Source organism: Crotalus tigris, unplaced genomic scaffold (assembly GCF_016545835.1).
Source record: "Crotalus tigris isolate CLP2741 ecotype Arizona unplaced genomic scaffold, ASM1654583v1 scf7180000017737.1785205, whole genome shotgun sequence".
NCBI classification, from domain to species: Eukaryota; Metazoa; Chordata; class Lepidosauria; order Squamata; family Viperidae; genus Crotalus; species Crotalus tigris.
The window spans coordinates 1,289,515-1,307,623 of NW_024096603.1; the positions used below are offsets into that span (position 1 = coordinate 1,289,515).

The 18,109-nt window shown below is 34.6% G+C and overlaps 1 protein-coding gene across 11 annotated transcripts in view; it reads left to right on the forward strand.

Annotated features, from left to right (window-relative positions):
* Window positions 1-18,109, forward strand: part of BCL11B (BAF chromatin remodeling complex subunit BCL11B) — a 171,113-nt gene that overhangs the window by 69,827 nt on the left and 83,177 nt on the right. For 9 of the 11 annotated variants that reach the window (XM_039339722.1, XM_039339724.1, XM_039339727.1 and 6 more), the window contains one exon: window positions 13,433-13,639. The exons of the other annotated variants lie outside the window; for them this stretch is intronic. In XM_039339722.1, the coding sequence (XP_039195656.1) occupies window positions 13,433-13,639 (207 nt within the window). The remainder of the gene's footprint in view (window positions 1-13,432; window positions 13,640-18,109) is intronic. 11 annotated transcript variants of the gene reach the window in all.

Sequence of the window (18,109 nt, forward strand, 5' to 3'; positions counted from 1 at the left end):
ATCCCAAATAAATAACGAAATGGAATCCATAAAGCTCAAATTTAACTCCTCCCATATTTGTCATGTACTCTTACTCACTTTGCGGTTTTAGCCACCAATGGGTTATTCACTGTTGATCTATAGAATACAGTTATACAAGCAGAAAAGTCTTGTTTTTCTTGCCCTTAGGAGTTCTGAACATGTTGCTTCTCATCTATGAAATATCATAGAATACTTAACCATGCAATAGTGAGGGATTCAAAATATCTTATTCAAAACTATCTAAAAGTTGATGTCATGGGTTAACTAATTAATGGTATTTGAAGTGAGAAACTCATGTTTGTCATTTAACATCATTATTATGTGCTTTACTGTGACTCTTTCATAGAGTTTTTAAAGCTGAATTTATCAAACATTGATAGATGAAGGCATCGATGGGTATTAAATGAGACAGAAATCTGGTGCAGAAGGCCAGTGATTTAGAAATTAATTTTCTCACTTTTCCTTTCCAAAGATAAACATCTGAAACTGCCTTCTACTGCTCCATTGGGCACTGGTAAGAAGCAGGGATTAGAGCTTGCGATGAAGAGGATCTGCTGCTTACCTTTGCATCTACATATATTTGTTGCAGTTGAACACAGTGACTTTCCTTATGCTAAACAAGACCATTCCAGTGTAGTACAGACCAATTTGCTTCCCATGGTGACTTTTCTTAGGACTTTTCTATCCCTGAAGTATTTTTAACAGGATATACCAAGGATGCTGGGGTGTTCTACACACAAAGCGTATGCTCTCCCATTAAAATATGACCTCTCCCAAAGATGCTGTTTCTATGGAGATTTGAAACTTGTCCATTGTGTCTCATGTTCTCTCAAATTGTTCACACACTCTGTGCAATCCCTAAGCCTTTACAACAGTTTGGAGGAGGCACAGAGTCAGAGAAATGTGGTAAAAAATCCACCTTCCTGCTTTTTCCACAGTGCATGTAACTCCATTTGCCAGAAAGACATGTCAGGTTTAAACAGAAGGTCTTTTAGTACTCGATGTACCACAGAATGCTTTTCAAATAACTGAATATCCTTGGGAGCAGGCTGATAACATTAAAACAAATACCATTGATCATCTGATGGTGTGTATAGGTTTGGCATTGCCCAGGTTATAGATTTTCACCATTTATAGCTTTCTGAGCATTTTTCCCCTTGAGAAGCCCTATTGTAGATTGTAGTGATAGAAATAAAATTCTCCACACTCCCTCCAAAGACATATAATGAAAACCTGTGCATCATGTTTCCCAGTAAAATTATCCTTCTGTAGCTCTATCGGTTTTTAACCAAAACATAATTACTATTTCAAAAAAGTCCAATCTGCTTCTCAGGGTATGCTTTATGAAGAAATGGGCTTTTCGTCTGTGAGCAAACAGTATATTTAATTATGATTTTCCCTTCCCTGATCCAATCTTGCTACTCACTTAGGCCTTTTTTTCCCTATCCCCCATTTTTAAAAGAAAGCAGCTGATAAAACATTGAACCAATGATTTAATTTTTTTTAATTGTATGGCTTCAATTGGGTTATCTGCCTATCTTGTTTGTGAAATTTTATGCTGTCTTTGCTGCTCAGGCTGTGACTCCCCAATCTTCCACAGTTCTATTTCCATATTCCTGCATGCTTGTTCTTTGTTAATCACTTGGCAAGCGCTTATTTGAATATTAAAAATTTCTTTAATCATCAAAGGCAGGAGTACAGCTTCATGAATATTCATATTTTTTCTCCTCAGACTGGATTCTAGTTCATTACCCTGCAGTAAAGCCAAACAGTCATCAATCGCACTCATTACTGCCGCTGGCGTTTTGATTGGCTGCCTGCTGTTGGTAGCTTTCTCACCCCCCTCCAGCTTTTCTGTCGTGTACCTGCCAACAACAACAACAAGGAAAAAAAGCATACACCCAACAATACAAGATTTTTGGGGGGTTGAAAAGCAACTTCACAAACTTATCATAGAGTCTTCATCACTTCTCTCCTCCCCAATTTCTCTCTTTTATTTTAAATTCAAAGCACTTTTTTTTCAATAAAAGGAGAAACTTGAGCTTCAGAGATGAATATTTGTCAAGAGAGTTGACGTAAGTTTCATTTGCATAATGACTTTGTACTTCTGCATTAATAAAATTTGCATATGAAGCCACGTTAATTACTCCTGATCATGCTTTTTGCATTCATGCATAGTAATTTTCTCTGACTTGTGAGAATTAATGTCTTGGCATGGAGGGTGTGTGGGATAGACAGGGGGAGGCGGTAAGGGGACTATCAGGTTTCCATGCCAGTGTCCCTCACTTTCAGCCTCTCTTTCCTGCTCTCAACATTTCTTGTTTGATCTATGACTCATTTATGTGAAATCAGTAGGAATTCTGGATGTAAAGAAATGCATTTGAAAAAATAAACCCTTGCTTGCTTAAAAAAAAAAAGCAAGCAGGTTTAAAGAGAATGTTAGAAATCAGTTGCTACGTGATCTTGCACATTAAAAAAAACCCTTGCTACCTATGCATGTTGTTTAGAGATTTTGGCTTATGCATTGGTGGACATTCAAGCTCTTTTGGTTATTCTTCAGCATGTTGTATGTGTACTTACCCCTATCTCTTTTTATGTATATGTTGTTTTATGTGCATTATGATATAGTGACTACCAGCTTCTTTTGTAAAAATATTTATTTAAATGATTAGTAAGAAGGAAGTGAATGAGCTAGGTTTTGGAAAGGCTTTATAACATTTCTTTGCTAAACTGACTTGTATATGGAGGCAACCCAAATCAGTCTAAATATCTATGAATGGTAAACTTCTATAGCAGTATAACAGTGACTTTTAATTAATATCCATAACTGACAGTGGTTGCTTTAAATTTTGGGCTTCTTCTCTATTCATTGGTATAACAGTATGATTGTTCATAGGTAAAAGAGGCTAAGCATGTCAGTAGCCAATATAATTCCTTGAATAGCCTTTTGCCTGCTATTGTTTGTAACACAAAGACACATAGGATTTAGAGCATCTTTTGTTTCAATAGCATCCAAATGCTTTGCACAGGAAATCCAAACTTTAATCATGTAATAGCAGGAATTCGTTCACATTTCAATTTCTCTTCTTTGCTTTTGCTTCGGTATTTACAGTGGTGAGATGTTAAATTAACTAAAGAATAGATTGATTTAAACTTCATATGTGATAATAGCAGCTTCACATCCCAGTTTAGTTGACAGATACACCTAAATTTTATTGAGAGCTATAGTCTTGTTTTGACTGGGAACATATGTTGTATGCTAGTTCCAGGGGACCCGGAATAATTGTGGCTGTCTTTTATGTATGCATATTTTTTTCTAAATGGCATACATGTATATCAGTTGTGAAGGTCTACATAATATACTGTATAAGTTTGTGCATTTTGTTTCTAGTATCTATGAAGCAGTTTGCAATTCCTTAGTAAAACAAAACAATTTACTTTGAAAAATTGTATGAGGTTTGCAAATTTCTGAGAAAGATGGGGTATAAAGAAATAGGCAATATGATAAATAAATAATTTTGTGTACAGCTTACACAAAAAACCTGTCATGTTTCCACTATGAAAATCAGGCATACTCTTTAAAAAAATTATGTCTCTTACTCAGACAATCAAAGGCAAAAGAAAAAAGAGCTGAGTGCAAAAATTGTGTTCTTACACAGGTTTTTGTTTGGTTTATTTTTAAAAAATGTGGGTACAGTTATGCATTAGCAGTGTTTTCCCACAGATCTTACATACAGATGAAAATAAATGAGGACCATACCTTAAATGTGGCAACCCTAGCCTTTTGTGTATGTTTTAAATTTTATTTGGATCTTGTGGTTTGATTTTCTTTAAACTGCTCTCGCTTTCTTTTTGTGTGCGTATATGTAGCTTATGTGATGAGAGAGGAAGTATAAAAAAATATCTTAGATGTGTTTGGTATTCATCAGTGTCTCCAACCCAAAGTTCCATCTGCAGTAACGATATTTAATCTAGGCCAAGAAACTATTTGTTTCATAATAATTTTCATTGGGGATGATTACCGGATGGCAGGGTAAAGGTAAAAGTGAAATTGATCACTGTTAATTGTTCTATTTTTAAAAATCCAGCTTATCTTGTTGTCAAGTGGATACTTTTAGTAGGTGAAGTAAGCTGCTCCAGAGACCTGTGGGGTTTATAGAAATTTTTTTCTCTGTTTCCCTAATGGCCATACAGGAAAATCAAAGTACCAGAGAGATTGCATGTTCAAAAGCAGACTTAAATTCAAGCCATACTTACTGGCATTCTTCCATGAAAAGCGGAGGGGGTGCACTTTTTGAGCATTCTTGATAGCTTCTAATACGGAGAGTCCAGTTCCAAGTTTTGTTTCACTGTAGGAAAGATAAAAATGAAAACTCACATTAGTATTGAACCTGGTTCTTCTGTTGTGTTACTTCAAAAATTGGTATAGCCACGTAACTATAATTTAATGATACCTTATGGTCTAAAGAATATACCAATATGCAAAATAGATAAAGTGTATTTTATATTCTAATATATCCCCTGTGGAATACATCTAATATCTTACTGGTATTTGATTTTTTTTCATTTAACAAGACAAAGTATTAATAAAAATATTATTTCACATGATTCAGGTCTGCTATATTATATTGGTTTAATTTTTTTCATATTAATTATGATTCTATTACTGTATTTATAATATGTATGTGCATTAAACTAGAGAGCATATACCTTTGAACAATGAAAAAAGAATGAAAATAACAGTGATGGTAATGATAAGAGTAAGCAGTCCTAGTATTAAATATAATTTTCTTAGCTGAGCAAACTTATTCTCTGTTTTTAATTAATATGCATTCATTCGTTTGCTTTCATTTATTTTTTTTCCTAAATGTAATCTATATGAACATTAAGGGAAAGAGCATACTTTTAATTTTTTAATTGAATTATTGTAAAAAAACAGTAGTTAGTTTTTTAGGCTAGCTTTATAGGATTCCAGTAGATCAAATTCTAAGGAAAATTTTGGTTGTGATTGGCAAAGTCCAATAACATTAATCAGAAAGACAAATTATAATCTGGTATAATGGTACAATCTGAATTTTTGTGATAATGCAATAAAATTTTGCAGTATGAACTAGGTTTTGCTGATTGTTTCCCCTCCCCATTAATTCTTGCCTTCTGTCCTTCACCTAATTTTCCCTTTCATTGGGCTGTCAATATTATGTTCATATTGAGGATAGATTGTTTCCATTTTCCTGGTTTCAATCAAAACATTTTTTTAAAAAATACTAAGTTTTCTTGAGGATGTTCCCATTCAGTAACATGAAGATGAGAGAAGAGTGTTGAGGGTTATTATATCTGGACTACAAAAATCCAGACAACTGTAAATAATAGAGAAATGAATTTCTGTATGCAGTTGTCATCTAACTATTGTGTGTGTGTTTGTGTCTATTTCTTGGTAAATAGAAATATGGCTTGGTTTCTCTAGCACTAGAAATAGATTTAATTGTATTTCCTTTAAGCCGCATTGTTTTGCTGTATTTGAACCAGTACTGAATACAAATTCAAAAACTGATGCTGGTAAATTAAGCACATAATGTATTTCGAACACCTGTAGGAAAAAAATTGTGGTATTTGATAATGTTAACATTGCAGGAAAATGTGACAAAAAAGCTTACTGTAAAATATGAGAACCCTAAAAGCAAAACCTGTAACAATTTATTTGGCCCTCTTTCTTCGGTTATTCCACCATATCCTGATACTTTGGTTTTCTCCAAAATCTAGAACATTTATAAAAGTTACAATGGGATTAACCTTGATGTCTCTTAAAAATAATAGCACTACAGAAATGAAACTAGAAAAATCTTAAAGCTTGCCAAAAACTGTAAGTTTTGCAGTAGGGAAATAATTACTATATTCTCCAATTTGGAGCTAGCTGAAACCAAAGTTTCTACAATGAGCTATAATTAAGCAACATTGTCTACATGAACACTTATATTTATTTTCAATATTGCACATTTTTAATCTCTGTTTCAAAGGATAATTCTAATATGCAATTGTTTTCTTTTCATAGTAAATGCCACCCATTAAATTGGTATTATTTATTTATTTATCTTTAACCATTCTTATTTCTAAAATGTTAGGAGATGCACATAGTTCTTGACATATAGCCACAATTGGGATTGGAAAAATCATTTTAAATGGTGCAGTTGTTAAGTGAGATATCATATAACTACACCAATTTTATGACCTTTTTTGCCATGGTTGTTAAGCAGATCAACATGGTTGTTAAGACATCATATGACTGTGACTTGCAATCTTCCCTGTTGCTTCCCATTGACTTTGCTTATTAAAAGCTGGCTCAGAAAGTTTCAGATGGCAATCATATGGCTCAGGGATGCTGCAACTGTCATAAATGGGTCAGTTGCCAAGTACCGAGATTATGGTCATGTGGCTTCAGAGGTGCTGTGACAGTTGTAAGAGTTACTTATTTCAGTGCTATCATAACTTTGAATGATCACTAAGTGAATGGTTGTAAACCAACGACTACCTGTATACAAGTGGTGTCATAAATTCTGTCTTTGGTGCCAATGTTAGATATAGTCCTCGACTTCTGACCATAATTGAGCCCATACTTTCTATTTCTAAAAGAGACAGTTGTTGAATGAGTTTTGCCCCATTTTATGACCTTTCTTGCCACAGTTATTAAGTGAATCACTGTAGTTATTAACTTAGTAACATGGTTGTTAAGTGAATCTGGCTTTCCCATTGACTTTGCTTGTCCACAGGTCCCAATGACCCTGTGAATTGCTACCATCATAAATATGAGTCAGTTGCCAAGTGTCTGAATTTTGATCACATGACCATGGGGATGCTGCAACGGTCATAAGTGTGAAAGCCAGTCACAAGTCACTTTTTTCAATGGCATTGTATCTTTGAACCGTCACTGAATGAATGTAAGTCAAGGACTATCTGTACTATAGGATAGTGTAGTTTTTCCAGTTTGGCATGCTCCAGGCATGTTGGATTCAGCTATCAGTTAGCTCAGCTATTAGAACTATAGGTTGGGAAGGGAGGGGAATTATAGTCCAATATATCTGGAGGAGACCAGGTTGGGAAAGGCTGCCTTTTTTGCTTTTTCTGCCTTATCTGCAGTTGTTTTGAATATTTTTTCTCATTAGTTTTACCTATTAAGAATCACTTTGTCTAACAGAAGAGTCTGTAGCCCTGACTGTCTTGGCAGCTACTCAAGAGCCCAAGGGATGTGACTCAGTGCAGAAGATATTAGCCACCCTCATATTTAATTGAGGTGTGGTTTGTGCAGAAAACTTGCAAAGCCTTGGTCAGAATAAGTTATATAACATGTTAAGGCCTGTGGCCTTTGTGCAGTGTGTTTTGTTAATTTCTAGAGAGAAGTTTAAAAAGCTGAATGGTATGTGCCTTTTCGAGTTCTGTGAAAATGGCTTCTCAAAATTCTCCATCCTATTTCTGGAGAGAGTTGTCGGGTTTTTTTTTTTTTCAGATGAAAATAAATTACTCCAGTGGGTGCAGTAAATAGTAATTACAATAATATGGGTTCTTTCTTTCCAGCATGGATATTTTTTTTTTGCTGCTTTTGAAAATGGACGAGCAGGAATGATTTTGGTAGCCATTTTGTATTAAGGTCATTCTGGATCCAGGGCTGTAATAGGGCTATAAAAAATCTCTATATAACCCTAAATGTATGAAAAATTTGGACTACAAAAACCTTGAACCTTAGTAGGTGGCAGCAAACAGATTCAGAATTCTTTACCAACATCTAATGATTGTCTGGATTTTTAAATTCAGATATGATAGTCAGACAAAATAAGAGTGGAGAAAAATCAGAGTGAAGTTGTAAAGTGAGCTTCAAAAACAAATATGTATGTGTGTGTTTATGTGTTTTGAGGGAGGGGGTTAATTGTCACAAAAAAAGTTTTCTGAAAATGTAATATCAGCCTGTGGCTGTTTTGAAGCGAGACTAGTCCTGATACATGATTTCTACAAACAGGTTTTCTCTCTTTGGAAAGCAATTATCACAGTGAGTGTGGGATACATAAAGAATCAACAACATTCATACATTGTAGATTTGGTGAAACTAATTGCATCAGTAATTGTAACATTAATGTAAATAGAATAGACATACATGATTTTTCAGCAATTAAAAACTTAAATTTTAAAATAATTTGAGGATTTTTCTTTACTCATAGCTCTTTCTTGAGGTATTAAAAGATCATGACACTATCTATGCATTTTCTAAATGCCAAACAAAATTATTTATGTATATTTAGACATTGTACGTCCGCCATCTGCTTTCATTGGCTTGGCAGAGAAGTCACCTCCAGATTGTAAGATAGGTTTCTGTCAGTATCTTGTTTTACCTGTTTGTATAACAGTTTGAAATGATAAGGTGGGAGAGCAAGGAGTAAGTAATCTGAAGGTCCAGACTCTGTTTAAAAAATAAAAATCACAAAGGACACATATTTTATCCTTGATGCTGCAAGAGCTCAAGTATTTATGCCAAGGATTTAGGCCCTTCACTTGTAGTTTGGCAACAACTTCACACAAATGTATTGCCCTGGTAGTCTCTTAGCCATTTAAGATAAATGACAAAATCAAATGCAGTCCATGCGGACTGAAGTGCTAAATGCAGTGCCAAGGATGAAGTATTTCTATTGGATTCACATCTGTAGCTATCAGATCACCATATAGCTATAGTTTTCAGACCTGGAAAAATAGATGAAAAACATGAGGAGGATAAACACTATTTTTAATGAAAAATTAGGCCCTCTAGTCAAATAGGAGGAGGAAATCATAAGTAATAGTTATAGTTGTTTATTTTTTAATAGTATTTATGCAACACTTTTCTTCAACTGTGTCTTAGATAAATCCAGTAACAATAGCAGTTAATAAAGGCATAAAACTGTACTGAAACATTGAAACAAATTTAAACCATTACTAGTAAATTAAATGACTCTTTGCTTAAATAGATTAAAATGAAATATTTTTTCCCCTAAAAAGCAAAGGATGTAAACCAATTTTAGGTCCCGATGTGGAGAACAGTCTGAAATGTAGCATCCAAACATCTGTGACCAGGAATGTTTGTTTCTGCTCATACTTAGGCATGTTCATAAAGAAGGTAATTCTGCAGATAATCAGCACACAAGCTATTTACAGATAAGAGAAAGCAATTGACAACTTTTGCAGAACTTTCAAGTAATATGAGTAATATTATCATAATACCATATATTGATTTGCAGCTCAGCAATCTTTGTGTAACATTTGATGCTTCTTCAAGCATAGTTCAATTTGAAAGAGCTTATTGTATGATGTGATAAGTATGCAGGATCCAATCTGGGTTGGTTGTTGGGATCAGAGGTGACCGACCCAGATTCATCTTCATTGAGGATAGGCTCCAGCATGGGTCCAAACACTCGGAAGACAAAACCTCTGGTCCCAGTGACTGACCCAGATTGGATCCTGCAACATTGTCCTGGGACACATAAATTTGCCTTCATTCATAATAAGTATGATATAAACAAGGCTGCCAGGTCAGGTTAACTCTGGAATGGCCACAGATAGCAAATTTTAAGTATTTGTATACTTAAACACTTGTAGATCCAGGGATCCTTTACTATTAAATGGCAATCCCAAGACACACATATTTTATGAACAGAAAGACATGATCCACAACAGATTGGATTCCAATACTTAGATAAGGGTTTCTGCTAATCATAGCAGGTTGATATCTTATCTGGATTCAGTCTCTTCCTTCGTGCGGTCCTTTATTGAGTACAAGCAGTTTTCAAAGTCTAATGGTTAAGGTGATGATCTAGAAACCAAAAGACAGCGAGTTCTAGTCCCACCTTAATCATGAAAGCTAGTTTTGAGTCATTCACTCTTTTTCAGTCCAGCTCACATCACAGGGTTGTTGTGGGGAAAATAGGAGGAGGAAGGAGTATTAGGTATCTTCAGTTACTTATAAAGTAATAAAGTTGGGATAAAAATACAATAAATTAATATTAATTTTAATAAATAATAAAAATGATTAATATCAGATAATGTTGCCTTAGAGTTATATGATAGGGAAAAGTAAGAGTTATCACCAATCATTGATGACAATGCACTTCCAATTATTTTTACAGTGATTTTAAATACCTTTTAAATAATGTAAAAGCAAATACCTTTTAAATAATGTAAAAGCATAGAATGTAGACTATGCAATTGCTATAGTGATAAACAGTTGTCCTTTAGCCCTATTTAGATTAGTAAAATATACTATTATATATTATATGTCTATCCCTCTAGATGTGTTTAGAAGCTTTCTGTCACTGACAATATCCAAAAGCATGTGATAACCAGGATCCATTTCCTATCCCTAACATTCTCTAAGCCAATCAAGGCATTTTCTCAGTTAAAATTAAAATTTAAATAATTTTGGGTTATTTATAAATTAAAATTGATAGCTCTTTGAATCCTTGTATGGGAACAAAGGTATTGAATAGATAGAAAGGAAATTTGTCCATATTTTCTTTCCTCATATCCCAATATCTTGTTGTGATTTGACTGTTAATTGTACAAATGTAAATAGTGAATAACCTAGGTGTTTTATAGGATGCATTTTGTTATTTGTTTTGTTATATTCCTATTTCTTTGAAAGATATGTATTTTGGGGGGTATATTCTAGTGTATATAGGTGTATTAATAGCTGGAAATTACAAACATGGAGTTTGTAATTTTTAAAACTCCTTTATCTATGAAATTCAAGTGAAATAAATTGCTAGACTATTATACTTTTTACAGAAACTAGAGTTGATTACTACAATAAGTATATTGATTCAAGAGTATCAGGTAATTGTTGGTGGCAGCCAAATACTTAGTTATTGAAAGATGGATACAGCAGCCTGAGTTCTAACTAAAAGTTAACTTCATGCAATATGAAGTCTGTGTTATGCTTTTATTTAATTGCTTAAGTCATTCTGATGACTGCCAAGAGAGCAAGAGGGAAAGGATTTCCAACACACCAGAACAGAGACTAAATACAGTTCTAAATAACAGATGATTTCTAGATATGCATGTATGTGTTTTAAATGAATAATACAGTTTGAGGGTACAATGCTTCTTTCCAGCTATTAGCAACAAAGACTGTATAGACTTAACATGGGAAATACAATGCAGAAATGAAACACGCAGAATGCATTGTTGGCTATAGCTCAAGTAGCGATGAAGCCATGATGGGCCATAAATGCTTTATTCTGGAATCTCGATTCCTGGCACTTGTATGAAGTTGCTTCAGCTATGAGTTGTGGTACTTTGTGTTAGTGTGCTGGGCCTGGTTCAGTTATAACTTGGCAAGCAGCTCTCCTTTTTTCTCTTGGCGAGCTGGATTAGGATGGCCATAAACAATAATCCCCTTTCAATTTTATTCCTAAACACATGCCCTGTAGCTCTGGCAATGTCCCCGGTGTTCCTCCCTAATACCTATAAGATGACTTATCTCATTACATTGTCCCCTCCTATCACTCTTACATTTTGGGTTCATTCATAACAGCAGGAATGTTGCTGAGAACTCTTATAGGGTTATTGTGGCACGTTATTTCCTGTGTACAAATCTGTTTTATCAGAAGTGGTGTTTTTGACCTGGTAAATTATGCCAGTGGGCAAAAAATACATAAACTATGAAGAAGATTTTAGCAACTCACAGTTGTTTAGTACACTATCAGAAAATTTCAGTCTAAATATAATTTTTTTGTATCACTATTTTGGTTTTTAGGACAAACAAAACAACAGTATCCATTTATATTTGTACGGAACAACTGGCATGTTCTTTTTAAAGCATATTTCTTGGCACTTCCAGAAATAAATCACACATTTTTGGAGACTGACAGAAGTTTGTTAGGATGCCGGCCATTTTGCCAGATAATATATAGCTAAACTCTACCTGTAGTTTTTTTGTTTATACTATGGAGGGATTAAAAAGAAAAAACAAAAAAAACCCAATAAACAGAAATAGATTAAGACTGTAATGGAGCCTGCCCATTATGCCTATAAATTGTAATGGTCATAAAACAGATTAGTCACGTAACTGACTTGATTTTATGACTTTTGGGGGCGGTTGTTAAGCAAACATGATGGTCATAAGTGGGAATGACACAGTCAAGTGAACACTGTGGTTATTAAGCAAGTCCATGGTTTTGGTGTGGTGCCGTTTTGCCAAAAACCAGAAGTGCTAGTTTTATGCAAAGCTGTTGTAAAGCATAGTGATGTGACTGCAGAACACTGCAAATGGCTGTAAAAATGGCTCGGTTCCAAGTGCCCAAAGTGCAATTACATAACATAAGGCCACTTTTTCAGGTCAGACATAACTTTAAACAGTTGTTAAGCAACCAGTCATATATCAAGGACTGCATATTTATCAGTCTTGAGAGTTACTGTGGAAGAAGAAAAATAATATCAAAATAGTTGCCTTATATATTTATGTTTATATTCCCTTCCTTTGAGAAGATCTGGTGAAGACAAAGAAAATATTCCCTAAGCGAACATAAAATAAGGATAGATAAAATAAATGTATCATCTAGATCAGAGATTCTAAGTATGATTTTCATAGTCAAGTTTTGTCTTTGGTATTATGACTGCAGCCTTTATTAATTCACTTATTTATATATTTATTCTACTGCTATACTGCATCCCATGCATCCCATCCCATGTACCTCGAGAGTTTACAAATAAATAGTGCTAAAACATTTGGCATTTAAAAGAAAGAGGGAAGATGCAGTCATTATCCTTCTCATAGGAAAGGCCGTAGTGAAGAGAGAAGCATTTGTATTGACTATCGTCTCTCTGTGCTCTGTGAGTTTGTGCAGTGGCCAGAAGGAATAACCTTGTGAAACAGGAAGAAGACCCGTAACCATGGCAGTGACTAGATAAAACAAATCTAAGTCCAGGCCAGAGGTGTAAACTCAGAAAGCATATCAGAAAAGACTCTCCCTAGTTCTCAGGATGATAGAGAAAGGGAGGAGAAGTGCATTCAGACTTGCAAGTTTCCTTTACTATCATCTTATAATACAAGTAGTATTTGCATGGATGGTTTCCTATTTGGTCTACCTTGAAAGGGTGACATCAATCATGCACTCTCAACTGACCCTCCTCCCTCCTGTTATCTTCCTGGAAACCAGGGAGCGTCTTTTCTGAGAGGCTTATTCATATTACAGTTACAAGGCCAGGCTCAGATTTTTTTCCTGTTTATCTTGGTTGTGGCTTTCTATCCAGTTCCTCAAAGTTATTCTCCTTCCTTCCATTACAGTTTGTTAAGCAAATATGTACTCTAGGTCATGCCAGCCCTACATTGCTCCTGTTCTCCATCTTTGCTTTCAAACATCGGTACCACTGACAGATTTTTCTATTGTTTTTTCCTCAGGGCCGTTCAGGCCTGCAAAGCTGCCGGCGGCCTCCATAACTGCCTCCTCCCACCCTCATGCATCAGTGATCGCACCGCCACCTCTCCGTGCTCTAACCTCAGTCCCGCCCTGCCTGAACCTGCCCTGCTGTGGTGCGCGCGCAATCTCAGTTGGTGGGTCTCAGAGTGAGACATCAGGCACATTTGGATGTCATTGTCAGTTGTCAGGTAACAGAAACATTTTATTTTTGCTCTCTGAAGATCAGCTGCCAACGTGATGTATCTCTGGAAGCATCAAGTCCATTTGGATATAAGGACAGAGTTAAAACACTAGAAATCTTCCTTATCATTGCTGAGACAGGAATTGAAACCAGTTTGGTCTTGTTTTGCTGGGGGTTTGGGCTAGTTGATCTCAGATGTTGCCACCAACACTGGGCTGCTGGTTTGTTTATACTGCATTGTGATCAAATGTCTAAGAATCCTCATACAAATGTGATACTCTGATATCAAGATTTCGTCTCTCTGGGCTGTTTATGCTAAACTTAATTGGATAACAGTTAGCATCTGAAGTCTTTATTCCTGATGATTTGCGTTCTTCAGATCTCATTGGAACATGGCATACTTGTGGTCTGCACACTTTCCCTCCACTGCTATAAAAGTCTCTCATTAATTTTGTCTTTGTTCCATCACTGACTTGTATGGAAAGCAATGAAAGGAAACCAATATTTATGGAAAAGATTTTGTAAATATTGAATACCACTGAAAAAGTAGTCCACTAATTTTACCCAGATTTGGCCAACAACCAAAGGAAGTTCAATGAGAGAAGTTCAATAATTGGTGATGACCCATTGGAGTCCCTATCTTAGGACACAGTGAAGCAAAACAAGTATATCTTTATGAAGTGCATAATTTAACAATGACATCCACTGCTCCAGCATTTGATGAATGCTGGCTTTCATGACTGCTAATTAGAAGTTCTATATGCAAGGTCTAGGTAGAGGTAACATGCCTTTGAATAATAACTGCTGGGAGAAAAAAGATTTGCCTTCAAGTTTGATTGGCTATAGTGTGAACCAGAATATTAAATGAAATGAACCTCTAAGCTCATATTTACCCATTTATAAACTGTGGAAGAAAAACTATTTCTCAGATTCTTCTAAAATTTCATTTATTGCTTGAAGTTTGTCAATATTTAGTTATGCTATAAATGAAGTTTGAATAATGCCTTTTTGAGAGGTTCCCATTTTCCCCTTGTAATAAGGCTACCGTTATAAGAAAATACTTCTAGAACAGGCATGTCAAACTTGTGACGTCATGTGATATCGCGCAATGTATCTCGACTTTTTCCTCTTTGCCGGCAATGGGATGGGCGTGGTTTCAGCATGACGCATCCGGCCCGTGAGCCAGCAGTTTGACATGCCTATTCTAGAAGATCAGGATTTGACTTCTACTATAAATATTCATAATATAAGCAACAAAAACACACTGTTAGTGATCCACAACTTTTAAATGATCTAATAAGAAATGTGTATCAAAGAGATGGATATGCAAAAGAAAAGAAGTAGCAATTTCATATGGAGAAATAAAGGGAAAGATTAAAGAATAAAAGGGAAAGCAAAAAGGTAAAAATGGACCAAGGAAGAATGAATGAAATATAAGTATATGCGTTGCAATAAACATGAATTCTACACATTAGAATTCTACATGTACAATTTTACATAAATGTAAATTGAAGGAATTTGTTTCATATTTTAACACTTTCATATCACTGTGGCTAGCATTCATTTATTGCAGCAAGTTAGCCACATGTATTGTCTAAGGCTTATGGTGCTTATTATTGTAATTGTACATTTTTATTTCTTTGGCATAGACTGATTTGTGAGGCATAAAAGTCCTTGCCCTAAACTATTTAAAATCTAAAATATATTATTCCCAGTAGGCCTCTGAACATGAAAAAAATGTGGTTTTTTTGAGAAGTGGTAACCTTTAGATATTGTTTAGTATGTCTGATTCATTACCTGTAAAGTTTGAGAATATGTAACAAAATGTTACCAAATAACTATGATGTGCTGCTAGTGTGGATGATGTTAGCTTGAATAAATGTGAGAATTTTTTTCTTGTAGAGTTGGCTGGTTTTAAAGTTAAGATAAAGCAAAGTGTCTGGTTCTAGGCCACGTATAGCTTAGTTATTACTTTCCAAGGTTAATGTTCATTTATTGGTTTCTTATGACCCGGATGCAGCCTTGTAATATTCATAAGACCTTCATAAAGGAAATAGTAACATAATTTTTCCATATTTTTATATGTGAATAAATGATGCTGTCATAGCATTTTAGAAAAACAATCCATATTCAGTGAAAAGGGATTACATAGGGGAAGTAGTTGGATAAAAGATTTAAAGTTTAATAGGTTTTAAATACAGGAAATTGGTTTTATTTTAATATCCGTAACCTGAACCTCCCTGCATCCAACAAAACATGCAAAATAACAGTAATTAAAAATATATACTGACAATATAAAATAGTGCATTAAAAAGAGAGCAAGAATTTAACACACAATCCAAAGAATGTTAAAATTTGTAGAAAAGGTAAAGACTTGAAGCATAGTTAGAATACAGTGAAGGAAATAATTTTTGGAGCTTCAAAAACCCCTGGTACTATAAATATTCCAGAAAAAATATTGACATATTCCATTAAAAGGATTCGTCTTAGAGTGTCTCATCTTGATGGGAAGACAGTGGTAGAAAAACCTGTCTTGTTTGCATGCGCAAGATCTGAAAGTGCAAGGTGAGAAAATGAATGTGATAACAAAAGGTCAGTGACAAACACTGATTACATATCCTTAACTCTAGCATTTATTTGAATGATGTGCTTGGTTTATTTGAATGAGGAGTTTTACAGCTAATATTGCTAATATTTTCCTACTGTATATATTCTATGCAATTTACTTAGCATAATATAAATATGATTCCATATAGAAAATGTGGCAGGCAAATACTATTATATTTGCATACTGCCTTTGTGATAAACAGACACCAATAATAGTGAGAGGGAAAAAATAACAAACAAATCGAAGTCTAGGTAAGAAAAAGTAAAGCACTCAGAAAGAATATTGCACTTTTATATATTCACTCCTATATTGTTGGATTGATCATAATGAACAAGCTATGCCAGTTTAAGTTGTGGGACAATCTTATATCATGGCATTTCATGAGATAGCATTCCATCCACCAGTTTTTCCTCACAACGACTCTATGAGATAAATTAGGCTGAGAGAGAGTGATTGGCCTGACATCAGACAGTAGTCATCTGTGACTGAGAGTAGACTGTGCTGTCCTTGAACCCAGTGCAGCACTGTAACCACTCAACTCACTGGGTTTTTTGAAACATTTTTCCCCCACTTCTTTAAAGTACTTAACCTTTTATTATCTTCATGGTTGAAAATGAAAGAAATTAGGTCACTTGTAAAACATACTGCTGTGAAGATGGTAAATGTGGGCCCTTGTTTTGAGAAAATCAAAGAGAGGAAACAATTTTAGCATGGGTGATATAACAAAGCTGATGATCCAGTCATAATAAGATAACAATAATCATACATCTTTGCATTAGTATTTGGGTAAGAAAGATTCTTGCTTTTGATATATTCTAGGTCTTACTTGTTTCTTCCTGCCACTAACTTGCTTTTAATACAGTCATATAAGCTGCTTTATCACTGTTCTAAAAATACTTATTTCAAGCTAAGTTTTGAGTACGGTACACATTATGGGACATGTAATCAAGCATTACATTCAAAATGAGACATATTTTCAGGCACAATGGAAAGTACATAAAATCCTTGAGTGTTTGTTTTTTAGCAGTTGGTGCATCACTTAGCTGCAGTTCAGTTTTAGATTGGATATTGCAACATTATCCTGGGACACTTATATTTACCTTTATTTGTGGTGATATTTTTCTATGAAGGTAGTTAGCAGTTATACTAGACTTCATGAGTGATAAAAGTCCATCACATCTTAGTGTTCTTAATGGTTAAAAGTAAAATTCTCCTGGGAAATTTTTGGGTGGCTTTGCAGTAAAGGTGATAAATTAAATTTCCATGTATTGTTATTAACATTTTTATCTAAGAGAACAAAGAGTTATTTTCATCTACCATCATCTTTTTCATCTTTTCTACTTTTATTCCAAATTCAATATATCAAATCCTCTTCTATAGCTTTTGCTTTTATGCCAACTGTGACAAAGTTTAAAAGCATAAGCTTACCTTTATACATATACAGCTTCGTTATATTCATATACACGTATGTAAACAGTCCACGTGCTTTTGTGCTACACAAAATAGTCATTTAAGTCCTAGAATCTAATAAAGCACAATTATATTTCCTAGTAGTAGCTTTTTTTTTCATTAATAAATGAAAGAATTCTCGTTCTGCTACTACTACCTGTAGTTATTTCTTTTTCTGTCTTCTCGTCACTGTTATCCTTAAACTCATTTTTGTTAGATTTATATACCAGCTCAGCCAGTGAGAAATCTAGATTGGACCACCCTTGCTGGAAGAAAGGAAAAGAAAAAAGTCTGATGCAATTAATACAATCTGTCTAGAAAGCTGCATTATTTCAGAAGCGTTTATGTTAATAATATGGTATGTGTTCTGCACATTTCATACTGAAACAAGATGCAGGCTTTTGTTTCATTCCAGACTGG